This window comes from Agelaius tricolor, unplaced genomic scaffold, assembly GCF_023055355.1.
Source record: "Agelaius tricolor isolate 1412-34295 unplaced genomic scaffold, bAgeTri1.0.p SCAF_9, whole genome shotgun sequence".
NCBI lineage: Eukaryota > Metazoa > Chordata > Aves > Passeriformes > Icteridae > Agelaius > Agelaius tricolor.
In genome coordinates, this window is record NW_027269269.1 from 4,755,054 (window position 1) to 4,768,958 (window position 13,905).

The following is a 13,905-nucleotide window of genomic DNA, read 5'->3' on the forward strand; positions in this document are numbered from 1 at the left end:
TGGTAGACATGGCAGTGCTGGATTAATGGCTGGACTTGGTGATCTTGGAAGTCTTTTTTAAACGAATCTGTTATTCACTTCTGCCTCTGGCACAAGGCTGGCCTGCCTTTCCAGGCTGAGTGAGTGGTGGAAGTAACATGGGATGGCATCAGGCTGTGGGAGAATGGACACAACACCTTGCAGAGCACTGTTTATGACTGGGTTTGTGTTGGCCAGATTTCAGAACACACAGGTTTGAAAAAATAGAAGGAGGAATATTCCATAGGTAATTGAGAGGAATGTGTGGGAGTTTTTCTCATGGGATTTCAGATGCAAGCTCCCTGCTCTGAAACAGCCTTAGAGGGCCTGGCCTTTCTCCATGGACTGCAAAGGGAGCACAGAAGATGAGCCTCTCTGGACTAAGCCTGTACTTTGTGAATGTCACAAGCACTTTCCTGGAGAAAGGATGTTCTACAGAGGCGTTCTACCACAACACTGTGCCTCAGGTCCACTGCTCTAGGGAAAATTTCTCAGCTTTAATGTCAGCCCTGGCTCTAAATGGAGCAACTGGCTCTAAATCACCCCAAAGAAAACCAATTGTTTTAATTTAAGACTTTCCAATAAAGCGTTCTAAAATTTTCTTCTTTTTTCAGGATACAGATTTTTTTGTTTTAAATTATGTGGCCTCTTACTGTGGTTTAATCTACTTTGAAACTGATACTGTTGGAATGAGCAAACATTACTGAAAAGGTGGTGTACATCACTCAAATAATGCACAGAAGGTAATTCCTAGAGCAATGGCAAATGAGTCACAGGGTAGAAGATGACATTCACTATTGAAAAGAAAGGATACAAAAAAAAAATGCTTTGCCACTAATCCTTAGAAAAGGAGACTAAATGATAAGTCCTGAAGTCAAAAGAAGAAACAGAAGAGCTATTAGAATAAATCAAAAATAAGGCAAACATGAATATCACTGAACAAAAGGATGCTAGGTAAGCAAGAACTGAATCAATATGGCTGAAATTAGGTTTTTTAAAATGCTGTTTGACCAAACATGCATCCTTACAATTTATAAATTTGATCCAGTGCAAAAAAGGGATAGTAATCCCTGGTAGTTGGCGTGTACAAGATTACATGATCTGTACTGGAATGTGAAGAGCAAACATTTTACACAATCTCTCTTGGGTTTATGTGTACATCAGGAATTCAAAGCTTCCAAAAATTTGATTTGTCTCATATTACAAGGAATAAATGAGACAAATTATGATTTTGCATCAGTCTTCCATCTAAAGTTTAGTTGCTTCTGCCTTGGGATTGCATGCTCCTGGAGTTTAAGATGAGCTACTTTGAGAGGGAAAAAATACAGAAGCAAAACGGAGATGAAATTGTTGGAGATTATAACCTCTAAATAGTAAAGAGAGAAGTTCTGAGTAACAAGAGTGTTTGCAGGGCCTTGCTTTGGGACCAACAAACATCTGGAAGACTGCAACAGACCCTAACTGGTGCTGAGACTACAAAGGGGAAACATTTCACTTCTCTTACACATTTTTCAATGTGACTAAAGCAGGTGGGCAGCCAGAAGTGGAGGTGTGATGTGAAAATGGACAGGAGATGCCTTTTGTTTTTCAATATTTGACAGTCATGGGATCCAGTGAGAGTGTGGTGAGCAGCTATTCCCACAACATGACATTCTGAGTTGCTCTTCACCTTCCTAGAATCTGCTCCAAGTGTCATTTCTTGTCCTTCCCCACAAATGAGGCAGCAAAGTTTGCACAAGCTGCACTGCAGCCATTTGAAGTCAAACAGGTGTTCAGCAATTTGTAGCAGAGCTTCCTTCCATCCTGCATGACTTCTATTCAAGGAGCTGATTTCTTCTCAAGAGGTCCTTGTAGAGACATCCCAGGTGGCTTTCAGGAGTGGAAGATGATAGTTCCTGCCAGCTGTGCCAAGGGGCTTCTTGTGCAGCAAAACTCCTCAGTGGGGGGCACTGTCAGGGGATAAATAATCTCTCTCTGCCACCTCACGACCTTGGTGTTGTCCTTGTTTAATTCAGTCTCGCTTCAGTTCCTGTCATTCTGGAAACACTGCATGGAAATGCTGCTGGGTTGTAGCTGATAGAGTTTGTCCTGTCCAAGGTTTATACTGCAGCCACTGGCCTTCCATCCTGCCCAAGGCATCTGTCTGACCCAGAACTGAAACACCGGCTGTGTCACAGCTTCCAGCTTTGCCAGCGTCAGACTGCATCCAAACCACATGTGGCTGTTCCTGTATGGACCTGCTAAAAGCTCAGTATGGACCTGCTAAAAGGGGGGAATGTCAACACACACGGCTCCACTGATACCTCTGTGGGTGAAACTGCAGTTTTGTGTCAGCAGGGAAGACTTGGATAGGGAGGATCATGTTGGATCCCCTCACATCTTCCCTAGCATAGTGAACTATTTGCTGGCTAAACCTTTTTATTCATGGCTGTGGTCCTTATTCTTCATGTTAGGAATTGTGTTTGTTGTGAATGGGATTTTGTCAGAAAAGTTGGTGGAAGCACAGCCAAGAGGATGGTTAATGCACAGTAACAGCTAGGAGTCACTTACAGCCACAGTAACATGCAGGATGTTCTTGGTAAAAGTTGTTTGTAACTTTGCTTGGCAGGTCCAGGTCCCTTTTTAAATTCCTGAAGGCTTGGAAGTACAATGTTTCTTCACTGAATACACTACTAAGAAACTAACACAGCAATTAAATTATTAAAAGTGCATAGAAGTATCAAACTCAGGTCCTTCTAAAAGCATTATTAACAAATACTATTTTGACACCAAGAATTTAAATGATTTCCCATTGTCTTGAGGCCAAGTGTTAACAGTCCCATGAGATCTTGAGGTAAAGCACATGCCAGCAGTTGTGGCATGTTTTGATACCCTTAAGAAACAGAATCATGGAATCATTAGGGTTGGAAAAGACCTCTAAGTTCATAAAATCAAATTGCTAACCCAGCATTGCCATCTTCACTACTCAAGCATGTCCCCAAGTGCCACAATTAACTGGAATACTTCAGCTATATCCCTGATGTGCTAACCAGCACATCAGATCAAGACTGTCCTAGTTCACCTTAAATCCAAACTGCTCCATCCTTGTCAGTACTTCTTGTCAGTGACTAGATGTCATAACCAAGATGCTGTCCATGTTACCAGTCACTCCTCCCTTGCTGTACATCTTTCTGTTAGGAGTGGGCCACACCAAATTCTTACACCAGCTCTCTCCCTTTCCTGCAGTCTTTTGCAGCCCTTGCATTACTGCGTGAAGTCTTACAATTCCCTTCCCCACCATCCTGATCATGCTCCTCTACACAGCGTGCACAAGCATGCCCATACCCAGAGTTCAGATCCCAGACTGATAATCTTTCCCTGATCCCTGGGCACATGTCCGTGCCCTGTACATCAGGGCCACAGGTCGCTGCTTCATTCCTCTGCTCTGATACCCAGATGAACACACACACATTGCCACACATACAGAGGCTGTGTCTTGGGTAATTGGCCAGCGTGTTCCTTCATTGTCAGCTGTTAAGATGCTGTCTGTTCCCTATGGATGCTGTCAGTTCCCTATGGATGCTCTCTGCTCCGTTTCCCTCGGCTCAGGAGGCCCCTCTTGCTGCCGCCAGATGGCGCCGGAGCGCCGCGGGAGCCGCCAGGGGCCAGGGACGCGCTCCTGGCGCGAGCACCCTTTGGCTCGGCGGGGAGATGGGGAATTTTGCCATGGCGCGGGCCGTTCCGACCTCGGCATCCCACCCACGGCAATGCCAAAGTAAGGCTAAAGATTTCAGGCCCTCCGGAGGCTGAGCCCCGCAAGGCAGCGCCGGCGGCGGTGCCCGGCCGAGGCCGCGGTGTGGCCGCAGCTGTCAGGCGCTCAGCGCCGCTCAGGAACAGCCGGTGAAACAAAGAGCAGTAAGTCATTTTCAAGTTCCCTTTGCGGCACCCAACAGGCTGCTTGAGCGGTGTAAGTGCTCGGCGAGCAGGGGCAGGCAGCAGCACGGCCCGGAGTTGTCCCACCGCCTTTCTGCCCGACACCGACCCGTCCGGCCAGGACAAGAAAAGGGCAAAAGCTGGAGGTTTAAGAGCAGGTTTTATGGCTGGAGGAGGATCTCGCCCGTGCGAACAGAGGGAGGCGGAGGGTCCCCCGAGGTGCAATGGCGAAGGATGCATGGGGAAGAATATGGCCAGCAGGTCGAAGGAGGGGATCCTCCCCACGACTCAGCCCCGTAGAGGCCACATCTGGAGCGCTGTGTCCCCTTCTGGGCTCCTCAGTACAAGTTGCTACTGGAGAGGGTGCCGTGGAGGACCCTCCAAGGATAATTAAGGATCTGGAGCATCTCTCTTATGAGGAGAGACTCCAGGAGCTGGGCCTGTTTAGTCTAGAGAGGAGAAGGCAACGTGGAAATCTCGTCAATGCATATAAATGCATCACCAAGGCAGGTGGCAAGGGGATGGTGCCAGGCTCTTTTCAGTGGTGCCCAGTGACAGGACGAGGAGCAATAGCCATAAACTAAAACACAAGTTGCACCTCAACATGAGGAAGAACTCTCCTTGGAGGGTGGGCAGAGCACAGGAACAGGCTACCCTGGCAGGTCATAGAGCCTTCCTCTCTGGAGAGATTCCAAACCCACCTGGACGCGTTCCTGTGTCACCTGCTCGAGGTGACCGTGCTTTGGCAAGGGAGGTTGGACCGGATCATCTCCAGAGGTCCCTTCCATCCTTTACCGTTCTGTGATCCAGAGGCGTTCCGGCACCCCGAGAAGGGGGCGGTGGCGGGCGCTGGGGCCGCCCCTGTCCCGCCCACTGCGGCCCGCCCAGGGCCCGCCCGGGGCCGGCTCCGCAGCGGCGGCCGGAGCTGCAGCCGCCGCCCGCCCGTCGCAGCGCCGGCGCTGCCGCGGTGCCCGGCAGGGAAGATGGCGCCGTCCCACGTCCTCAAGTGCTGCCAGAAGGTGCTGGCCTGGGTGCCCGTGGCCTTCATCGCCCTGGTCGTGGCCTGGTCCTACTACGCCTACGTGGTGGAGCTGTGTGTGTGTGAGTGGACCGGGAGGGTCGCGGGCGGCAGGAGCTACCGGCCGGGCGGGCAGGACCCTCCGCCGGCCGCCTCCTCCCCTGCGCCCCGGCGGGCTCCCTTCTCCCTGCGCCCGCCTCAGGCTTTCGCTCGGGCGGCGGAAGGAAACCCTGCCTCGGGCGCTCCCTCCGGGCCGGCTTTACCTGTTGTCCTCCCGCCCTCAGGTGCCTCATGGTGGCGGGGTCCCGGCCCGGGGCCGCCTGTGGAGGTTCCGGGGAGAGGAGGAGGCTCAGGGTGCTTCGTCTGGGGACAGGGACTTCTCGAGAGCTCAGCCCCTCGTGTCTCCTCGTGAGGAGTTTCCCCTCTATTTTACTGTTGTTCATCCGTCTGATGTATCAAATAACTCCTTAAGGGTGTATAGGGGGTTCCCCTCCCTCCTTTTCATTCAGAAGCCCGGTGCCGGTGAAGCATTATGAGGCTGGAAACATCCAACTTAAGCGGGCTGGGGAAAGGATTTAGGTCTTAGGGGGTTTTGTCAGGCCGTATCCAGGCTTTCTGGACTAGGGCTCGTCTTTATATAAATCTGACTTGCAGCCGATGTCGGTCAGGGCGATATTTACCCTTTGCTGTCTTCAGGAGGAAAGTTCCGTTCAGGAGGATGTTGGCTTTCCCTGGGCAGGGTAAATGGAGGGGAACTGTGATGTGCAGTATTCATCAGAATTGCTGAAACTTGGAAGCAGCATAGGAAAACTAAGGAATGGGTTATTGAGCATTTGGCGTGTTTAAGTAAGGAAGCTGAAATGAGGAAGAACCTCGAAAGTACTAAGAACTATTTTAAGCCACATATAGGTCTGTCTAGTGTCTGTAGGTCCTGGTACTACTTCTTATTTGTGTAAACTACATGCTTTGATATCCTTAGCTAGAAAAAAAAATGTTTGCATGTACTTTGTATCTGGGTAAACTGGTATATACAGCCTTCCATTAGCAATAATCACTTTGTTTTTTTCTGTGATGACTTAGTATTTTGGATAACTTTTCTGTATGCTGATGTTATTTCACAACCTTTTGTATTTGGAGATCTAGACTGGAGCATGAACCACTGGCACAAATGTTATTTGAACTTTAAATAGTAGAGACATAGCTGTAAAATAATGCTTGTTGAGGTATTAAGTGAAATGTTGACATGAGATAGTTGCAAATATGTCAGTGTATACAAATTTGCCAAATAACTATTGTGCAGTTGTCTATGTGAATAAATAGGTTTTCTGGGAAATCATGCTTAAAACTATAAACATTTGAAAACAAATTTGAGTCAGTCTACTGGAGGTCTGGGGCATGGGTAGCTGTAACAGTAGTCCTGAAAGGGGCTGTGGGAGGTTATAGACTCACATTTTACAAGTTTTCTGTACCCACTACAGTCTGATTAGTATGACAAAAGGCAGATTAGGGCTATTTTTAAACAAAGAACAAAAACTCAGGGATTAAGAGGCTTGCCTAGGGTCGAACAGGTGGTCTCTGCTTGAATTGGGAACAGAGCCTCAAGCTCTGAGTCCCAGCTTTGTGTCTTGATCACAGAGTGGGTCAGGACTAGGTGCTGTGAATGATTTGTTCTATCATGAACTTAGAGAAGCTGAAAAGAGCTCTTCTGAGTTCATTAAGGTTTCGCTTGTGTGAAAATTATTGAGAAGATTGGCTCCCGTTGAAGCAAGAGCTTCTGTGTCTCTAAGTCTGGTTTCTAGAAGACTGACTCTTTTTGCTCACAAATCAGCTCTATTAATGTCTGTGCATACAGGCTTTTAAGAAAAAGTGTCATTTAATCAGCAAAATATTTACTGACTTCTGTTGCTGCCACTGAATTTTTCAGTTGTTACTTGTCTAAATCATGCTCGATGACCAAGGATTTTATTTGTCTTGTGAGTTTTTTCTGTTGAGAGTTTGGAGGGTTTTGGTTTTTGTTGTTTATTTTTAATCTGTTGAATTTTGTTTAGACTCCTGAGAAAAAGTCATCTCACCAAGTGAGAGGAAAGAGATTTTGTGTTTGGGTCTTTTTGGCATTGTGGGTTTTTTCCTTTGCGTGGTTTTACTCTGCGGTTGAGTTCAAACCAGGATTAAGAGGATTTAGAGCAAAATACAAGGTTTTCTGTTTGTCTTGGCAGGTAGTTTTTCTTTCTGCTGGTGCTCCCTATGTTCTGTTTGTTTTGGGAAGGACAGCACTGTGTGCTACGAGGAAGAGCAAGGATGTGCCTCCAGCACACAGCTGATGAATAAGGCAACGCTGGCCTTTGCCGGTGTTCACATGGGGGGGGTGCAGAGGCAGGGATATGGCTTTGGTATGGCTTTTGGCAGAGGCTGATCTGTGCCTACTAAAGGAAAGAGAGATGGAGGAAGGGAAGCTTTAGAAATGAGGAGACAATAGAAAATTTCAAGTAAATACTGAGTAAAAGAGAAATTGAAACCCCACAGACATCAGTGTTTTTTCAAAGTTTATTCTAACAGTTTAACTGTTAGATGTGATACTAACAAGGAAACAGGAAGAGGGAAATCTTGTATTTTCCCAATTATTACTTCTTCCTGGTTTGTTTTTTTTCTTTTTTTTTCCTTGAAGTCCTTGGTCATTTATTAAAGGTTGAACATATATTCAGTTAGTAGATCAAGTGGGAAGCCAGGCTTAGTGTAGTATCATAAAGGAGAAGATGGTGAAGTTGGGGCTGCTTCTTTCATCACCTCACCCTTTTCCTTTCAGTTTTGCTTCTCTGTGCTGCTTGCCCCACCCTCCTCTGATGGGGTGCTCACATATTGCTCAATGTGGTGTCTGATGGACTCAGGCTTCTCTATAACTCACTCCTAGTATGTATTTACTGGATTATGCCTCTTCTATAACCCTAAATTATATTACTTACACACTGGCTGTGAACACCAAGGAGAACTGGTGTGGATAAGATGAAAGCAGACTCATGAGCTTGTCTATTGTTTTCCTCCCATGGGAACTGCCAGTATTGTTCTGTCTCTCTGAAGATGTTGAACACTGGCTTGTTTAGACCACTATTGCTGTGTAGTTGTGATCCATCAAGTAAATTAGTTATTAAGCTAATTGGAAAGGTGAAAACAGCCAAATGTGTGTAAGTTGAGGGAATGTCAGCATAGTGTAAAAATTCAGTGCATATGTGGAACTACAAAAGACTGAAGGCAGGTCTCAAAGGGCTTTTGAAAACGTTTTGAAGTAGAAAAAGCTGACTGAACACTTTCTAACTAGATTATTTCTTCTTTTCACACATAACTTGCCCAGAGCTCTGTTTGCAAGAAAACACACCTAGCAATGCATAAAGGATGTTGTAAAATAGCTTTTTGTTAGTTTGAAACCATTTCATGTGTTCCTTCATCTTTTCAAAACATGTTTTGCTTTTAACATCATTGCTTTTGTAAACAATGGCTATATTATGCTGCTGCTGAATTGGACTGATTGTGTTTGCTTACCACATCCCTCAGATGCTCAGAAAGAGTGAAATGCTTCTCTCATGGTTTGCTTTCATTTATGACTGGCTTGGATCTTATTATCTATCCCAAACGTTTTTGTAGGTGGTGGGCTGTAGTGCAGACTGGTTTAAGGGTGGTCACAAGACAGTTTTGCCACATGTAGTTGGTGGGTGAAGTCAGCTCATTTCTTACAGGCAACCCTTCTGCTAAAAAACACTTCCAGACTTTGGTAGTGCAGTCTTGCACTGAGAAAAAGAGGAGTTTGTTAACTTTGAGTTGTCTGCAGCCCCTAACTAAAGTGTTATGACTGGAGTTACTAAAAAGAAACAAAACAGCAAAAAATCCTGATCAGGTTAGCTTTTTACTTCTATACTGAAGAATACATTTATTATACATTTTCTGAAAATCACAGTCCTGACTCTTCTCTTGAGCCAGGAGTTTTCAGGATAATGACTTTTTTACATGTTTAGTAGGCTTGTGAATGAATGTTTTCATGCTTCAGGGTCTGCAAAGTATGGAAAACTCTGATTTTGAAAGCTATGGGAGAAACTAGTTGTGTATTCTTTTCATAGCATCTAGTTGCAGAAGGTTTGCTTTTTTTGATACAGTGTAATGTCTAGGGTGTCTAAAATCCTGGCAAACAAAGAAGTTTGTACTTTAGAATGCATAACTTCGTGTTAGTAGTACAAATTATACTCCTTGCTGCAATGTCTCTTGTCAGTAGGGAGCTAGCTCTGATTTCCCCAAAGCACGGCCCTTATGAGAAGCACATGGTGATCCCTTGTAACACACCCCATCTGAAGAGTCTGTTGCATAAACAGAGAGAAGGTAATTCCATCTGCCTCCTCCAAAAGAAATCTCTGCTGAAAATGCTAATGCCATATCTCTCAAGCAAAGGTGATACCAACAGCAGTTCTGATTTCAATCTACAGAAAAAGCTGAAGTATCAGCACTGGGGTAAAATGTTTGCATGTTAAGCATGTAAAAGGCATTCCTGTAGGAAAAGAGGGTCACCTGTCAAGAAAAGGAAAACAAATTAAACAGGTTAGATCATTAGTTAGTTAACTATGTTTACATGCCTCTCATGAATTTAAAAATACAGAAATTGAACCACTCTGCATACACTTAATTTTGTTGTAATCTCTCAGCATAAGCATGCATATTATCATCTTAAATGAGAACCTTTTCTGTTATTATAAATAATTAGAATTCCTGTTGAGGTGGTCAGACTGGATACAGATTATTGGAAAACTAAGTGCTCAGCTGAGGAGAAAGATTATCTTCTATGGTGCCTTGCACTGTATTGGTCATACTAGTTTATAGGGACAGGTGGACATGTGCCTTTTACATTAAAATGCAATCTGCTCGCTTGGCAGTCCTCTAATGAAAAAATGTTCCAAGTGCAACAGCCTGATTTCTTGAAGAGTTATCTTGTATCTGCTCTTTCTTCTGTCATCAGAAGGACTCCATCCCTCTTCTCCCTCCCAGCCCTCTATCTGCAGTGCCCACCCCAGCTCCTACATCTGCTAAACCATTCCTGACAGCTCTGCAGCAGTTGGCATCTTTCCTTGATCCCTAATGACTATCTGGTTAACAAGCAGTGTGGTGCAGTGACCAGTTCGGTGCTGCCCAGCTTGCTCAGGGGACTAGGCAGAAAATGAGCAGCTGAGCTCAGAGCAGCTCTGCCAGCAGGGAGTTTGGGCTTGTCTCTTCTGCTGTCCAACAGCTTTGATGAAACTTAGTGGTGCATACTTTGTGTGACACCTACTGTGAGCCTCAGCACTTGTCTGAAACTGCTGCACGGGCAGGATGGGTTTGGAGTAGAGTAGAGAAGGGGCTTAGGGAAAGCAAGGAGCTGAGTAAGTGTCTGAGCTAAAGCAGGAGCTCTTCCTGTTTTACTTTCTTGTAGCCATGATCACTCACTGCTGCAGTGCTTCCTGATTGCCTTCTAGATGTGGGCTATAAAGCTTTGCTTCTTGCTTTGAAAGGACTTGGATACCATGAGCATTTAATATTATGGAAAATAACTTCTCTCAGTTTTTTCTCTGGTAACAGCAGTAGGAGATTTCTGTATGCCTCTAGAGTTAGAACAGTGATCTAAATATCACTTTCATTTTTAATCAGGAGTTTTATGTTCCTTCATCACTTGGGAGTCTCTGTTTTCCCGAAAGACGCTATGGATAAAAGGACCAGAATTTCAAGCGTATATTTTCAGCAGACATTACTTTGAGGTCATTGACCCTCTACATACAGTGAACTTCAGGTTCTTCTGTCTGTTGAAATTTCAATAATTAAAACTTTGTTCTCTACTGACTCATATTTTTATGAGTTAATTTCATATGCTTTTCATAATTAAAGAATTTACAGGGTTTAAAGATTGGTTTCAGAGCTGAGTTCTCATATACCTGTGATAGTTGAAATGCTTGGACGGCACTAGACCTGCTTTTACTCTTGGAACTTGGGACTGTGGTGGAAAATGGGAGTAAGATAGATTCTAATTGTCTGCCTAAAATTGTGCCCGTTAATGCTGAGGGTCCATGCCATTCATTTTTCACCCATTCAGTGCATCACTTTGTTAAACAGTTTCTTACAACTGTAAGATTTTATGCTGGTTTAACATGTACTTTTCTTACAAGTGTTACAAACTGTAGATTCCTGAAACAGCTTTTATGGAGTTTTGATCTCAGTCATTAACTTCTTCCAGCTGGTGCATAATCTTCCTGTAATAGGATGAGTATACATTTTTTTCTCATTAGAATGTATAAAATGTAACAGAAACACTTGGAAAGTAAGCACAGACCACTTTTTTTTCTGTAAGCTGAATCTCCACCAAGGTGTGATTCAGTTATAAAAGAGATAATGAGATTGCAACAAATTCATTTGTTCTTTTAGCCACTTCCCCAATATTCCTCCTTCTGCTGTCACTAAACTGTTTTCTCTGGGATGTGCTTAACTCCTTCTCTCCCGCATCAAGAAACAAAAAAAGCCAGATTTTTCCCACTCTTCTGCTTTCCTTCCTCCCCACAATCTTCAGTGGAATACCTAATCTTTGACCATCTTCCCTTATCTTTGCTAGAAGTCAAGTTCCCCCTCTGCAGCATTTCATGCCTCTGCTTTTCCTTTTTCTCAAACGACCAAATGGCTCAGCCATTCCTTCTTCATCTTTTCCTCTGACTCTTAAAATTTTCTTGTGAGATTGTCAAAGACAAGCAGATCATAAGAGCAGCATGCTTTGCCTTTGCAGTTTCTGCAGCAGTCTCTCTGATGCTGTACGTGGTGCAGCATTATCTTAAATGTGAAGCATGGAACCATTTCAATCATATGATCTGCAGAGAGAGGGTTTCAAAGCAGCAGTCTTTTGTTTGTGGTATTTCATTTGTGCATCTCGATGTGTGTTTGTCTCCAGTGTGGGCAATTTTTGTGCATCTCTTGTGAAGTGCTAAGTGCAGGGATAGCTGTTTGGGCTTTGGGGTTTGTTTTTTTTTCCTTTTTTAAACCTCTTTGTGACAAAAAAAATTTAGAGCTTGAAGAAATTAATCTAGAATTAGGCAAGCTGCCACTGCAGAGAGAATGAAACAAAGTTCAAATTAAATTTAAATAACCTTGAAAGAAACAGACATTATTTGTTTGGTGGACTTAAAACTTAAGTCAAGTGCCTCATCTACTGCCTTGTCATAGGTGTGAATGCAGAGAACCTGTTACTGTATCATTCTTCATGGCAAGTAGTCATTCCTTTCAGCTTTGTCAAGTTCGGATTTAAACAAAGAGAGAAAGGAAGTGTATATTGCTTTGTGATTGATTGAAGGATTTTACATCTGTTGGTTTGTGCCCTGCAGATTTACCCTGAACATTGCAACGGAGACCAAAACTTGAAGCAGAGCTCTTGGAGCAGTGTGGTTTCTGTTCTGTTTTGCAAAATCCTATGTGACTAACACTCAAGTGGCTTTTTTACAGTATCTGAAAAAGGATGCAATCTATGCATAGGATTTTTGTGGGATGTTTTGTGTGAGTGTATTTTATCTATTTAATCTGCTGCTCCTTAAGTTTCATGTTGGGGGGTTTAAATAATTGTATTTTTAAAAAGTTTGACTTCAGCTTTGTAATTGCATACAGTGATACTATGACTGTGTTCCATGGTAGATAGCTGTTGAGATAAAGCTAAAGCAGCAAGCAGTGCAGAGAGTAGGCTTGAACTTCTGTAATAATTCATAATTTAGACAAAGCATAAATTTTGACAGTGGAAAGTTTAAAAACCCTTGACTACTAGATTCAGGTATGTTTTTCTCTTTTGTGTGGCTATTTTCTGTTAACATCCTGAAAGCTGTAAATATCCTATGTTTCTCACTACTTCCCTCACTTGTAGAACCCTATTGCCAAGTTAAGAGTGGAAGTGGAAACTCTTTGTGAGCAGAAACAATGATCTGGGAGAGTTTTCAGGTACATGCAGGGCCTCAGGAGCTGTGCTTCCATGTCTCAGGATTTGTGGTAGTCTCCCACCACGGGGCAGTGCTCTCCTCTTGCTGGAGGCTATAGTCAAGCAGTTGCACACCCTGCCCCCATCCCAAATGATGACAACAGGCTTAAGGATCTGGGCCAACTCACTCCTAGTTTTTGGTCTTTAGAAGCAACCACTCTCCTGATCTAACTTCCTACAACTCACTGTGGTTGCTGACTTTTGTGCTGCAAGCAGCAGTCCTTTCTTGGACATCACAAACATTGGTTCCCACCAGAGTGCCCCACTCCAGTACTTCACCTGCAAGCAAAGATGTACTGTGTTGCTATGGTGGGTGATAGCCTAGGAAGATGACAGAAGTTAATTCTCTCAGTAGGAGCCATGCATGCTTCAAGCCCTGCTTGTTTCTTGTTAGGCAGCATGCCAGCCCTGCTGTTACCTCCAGTGCTTTTTCCTGGGAGCCCTAATGCATCTCTGAGGAGGAGTAGACAGAGCTGTTCTCCCCTTGGCACACATTGCATTAGGACTTAGTGTTTCAGTTAACGTTCTTAGAGTCCTGACTTTATGCTTTCCAAGAATATGTGGTGAACTGTCAGCAGGCAGGTGAGCTCTGAGGATTTTTTGGTTTGTTTATTTATTTGCTGGAAGCAATAGTTACTGAATGAGAGCTCTTGGATGATAGGCCATGCTCTTTTGTACGCTTGCCTCTCTGTTAGCTCTGGACTACTATCAAAGATTCAGTCTAGATGTTCTGGAGTATCCAAAAATCCCTTTGCAGTGGCTCATACAGTCTTTGTGCTGTCACTTTTTCATATTCCTAAGTAACCTGGTACTTAAATGAGACCTGCATCAAAATGGTGTCCTTCTGACCTAGTCCTCTATCCAAAACTTTCTATCCTTTTATTGCCAGTGGATTTTTCCCTCTGCAGCCCCTGGATCATTTTTTATGTTTCTAGGGAGTTGCTGCCAT

The 13,905-nt window shown here is 44.2% G+C and overlaps 1 protein-coding gene across 7 annotated transcripts in view; it reads left to right on the top strand.

Moving 5' to 3' along the window:
* The window catches only part of ZDHHC20 (zinc finger DHHC-type palmitoyltransferase 20), a 55,852-nt gene that overhangs the window by 1,984 nt on the left and 39,963 nt on the right, over positions 1-13,905 (top strand). For 5 of the 7 annotated variants that reach the window (XM_071434075.1, XM_071434077.1, XM_071434078.1 and 2 more), the window contains exon 1: positions 4,820-5,031. The exons of 1 other annotated variant lie outside the window; for it this stretch is intronic. In XM_071434075.1, the coding sequence (XP_071290176.1) occupies positions 4,914-5,031 (118 nt within the window). In that variant the 5' untranslated portion in view covers positions 4,820-4,913. Of the gene's footprint in view, positions 1-4,819; positions 5,032-13,905 lie in introns of those variants that run through there. One more of the 7 variants, XM_071434080.1, reaches the window with a different exon arrangement.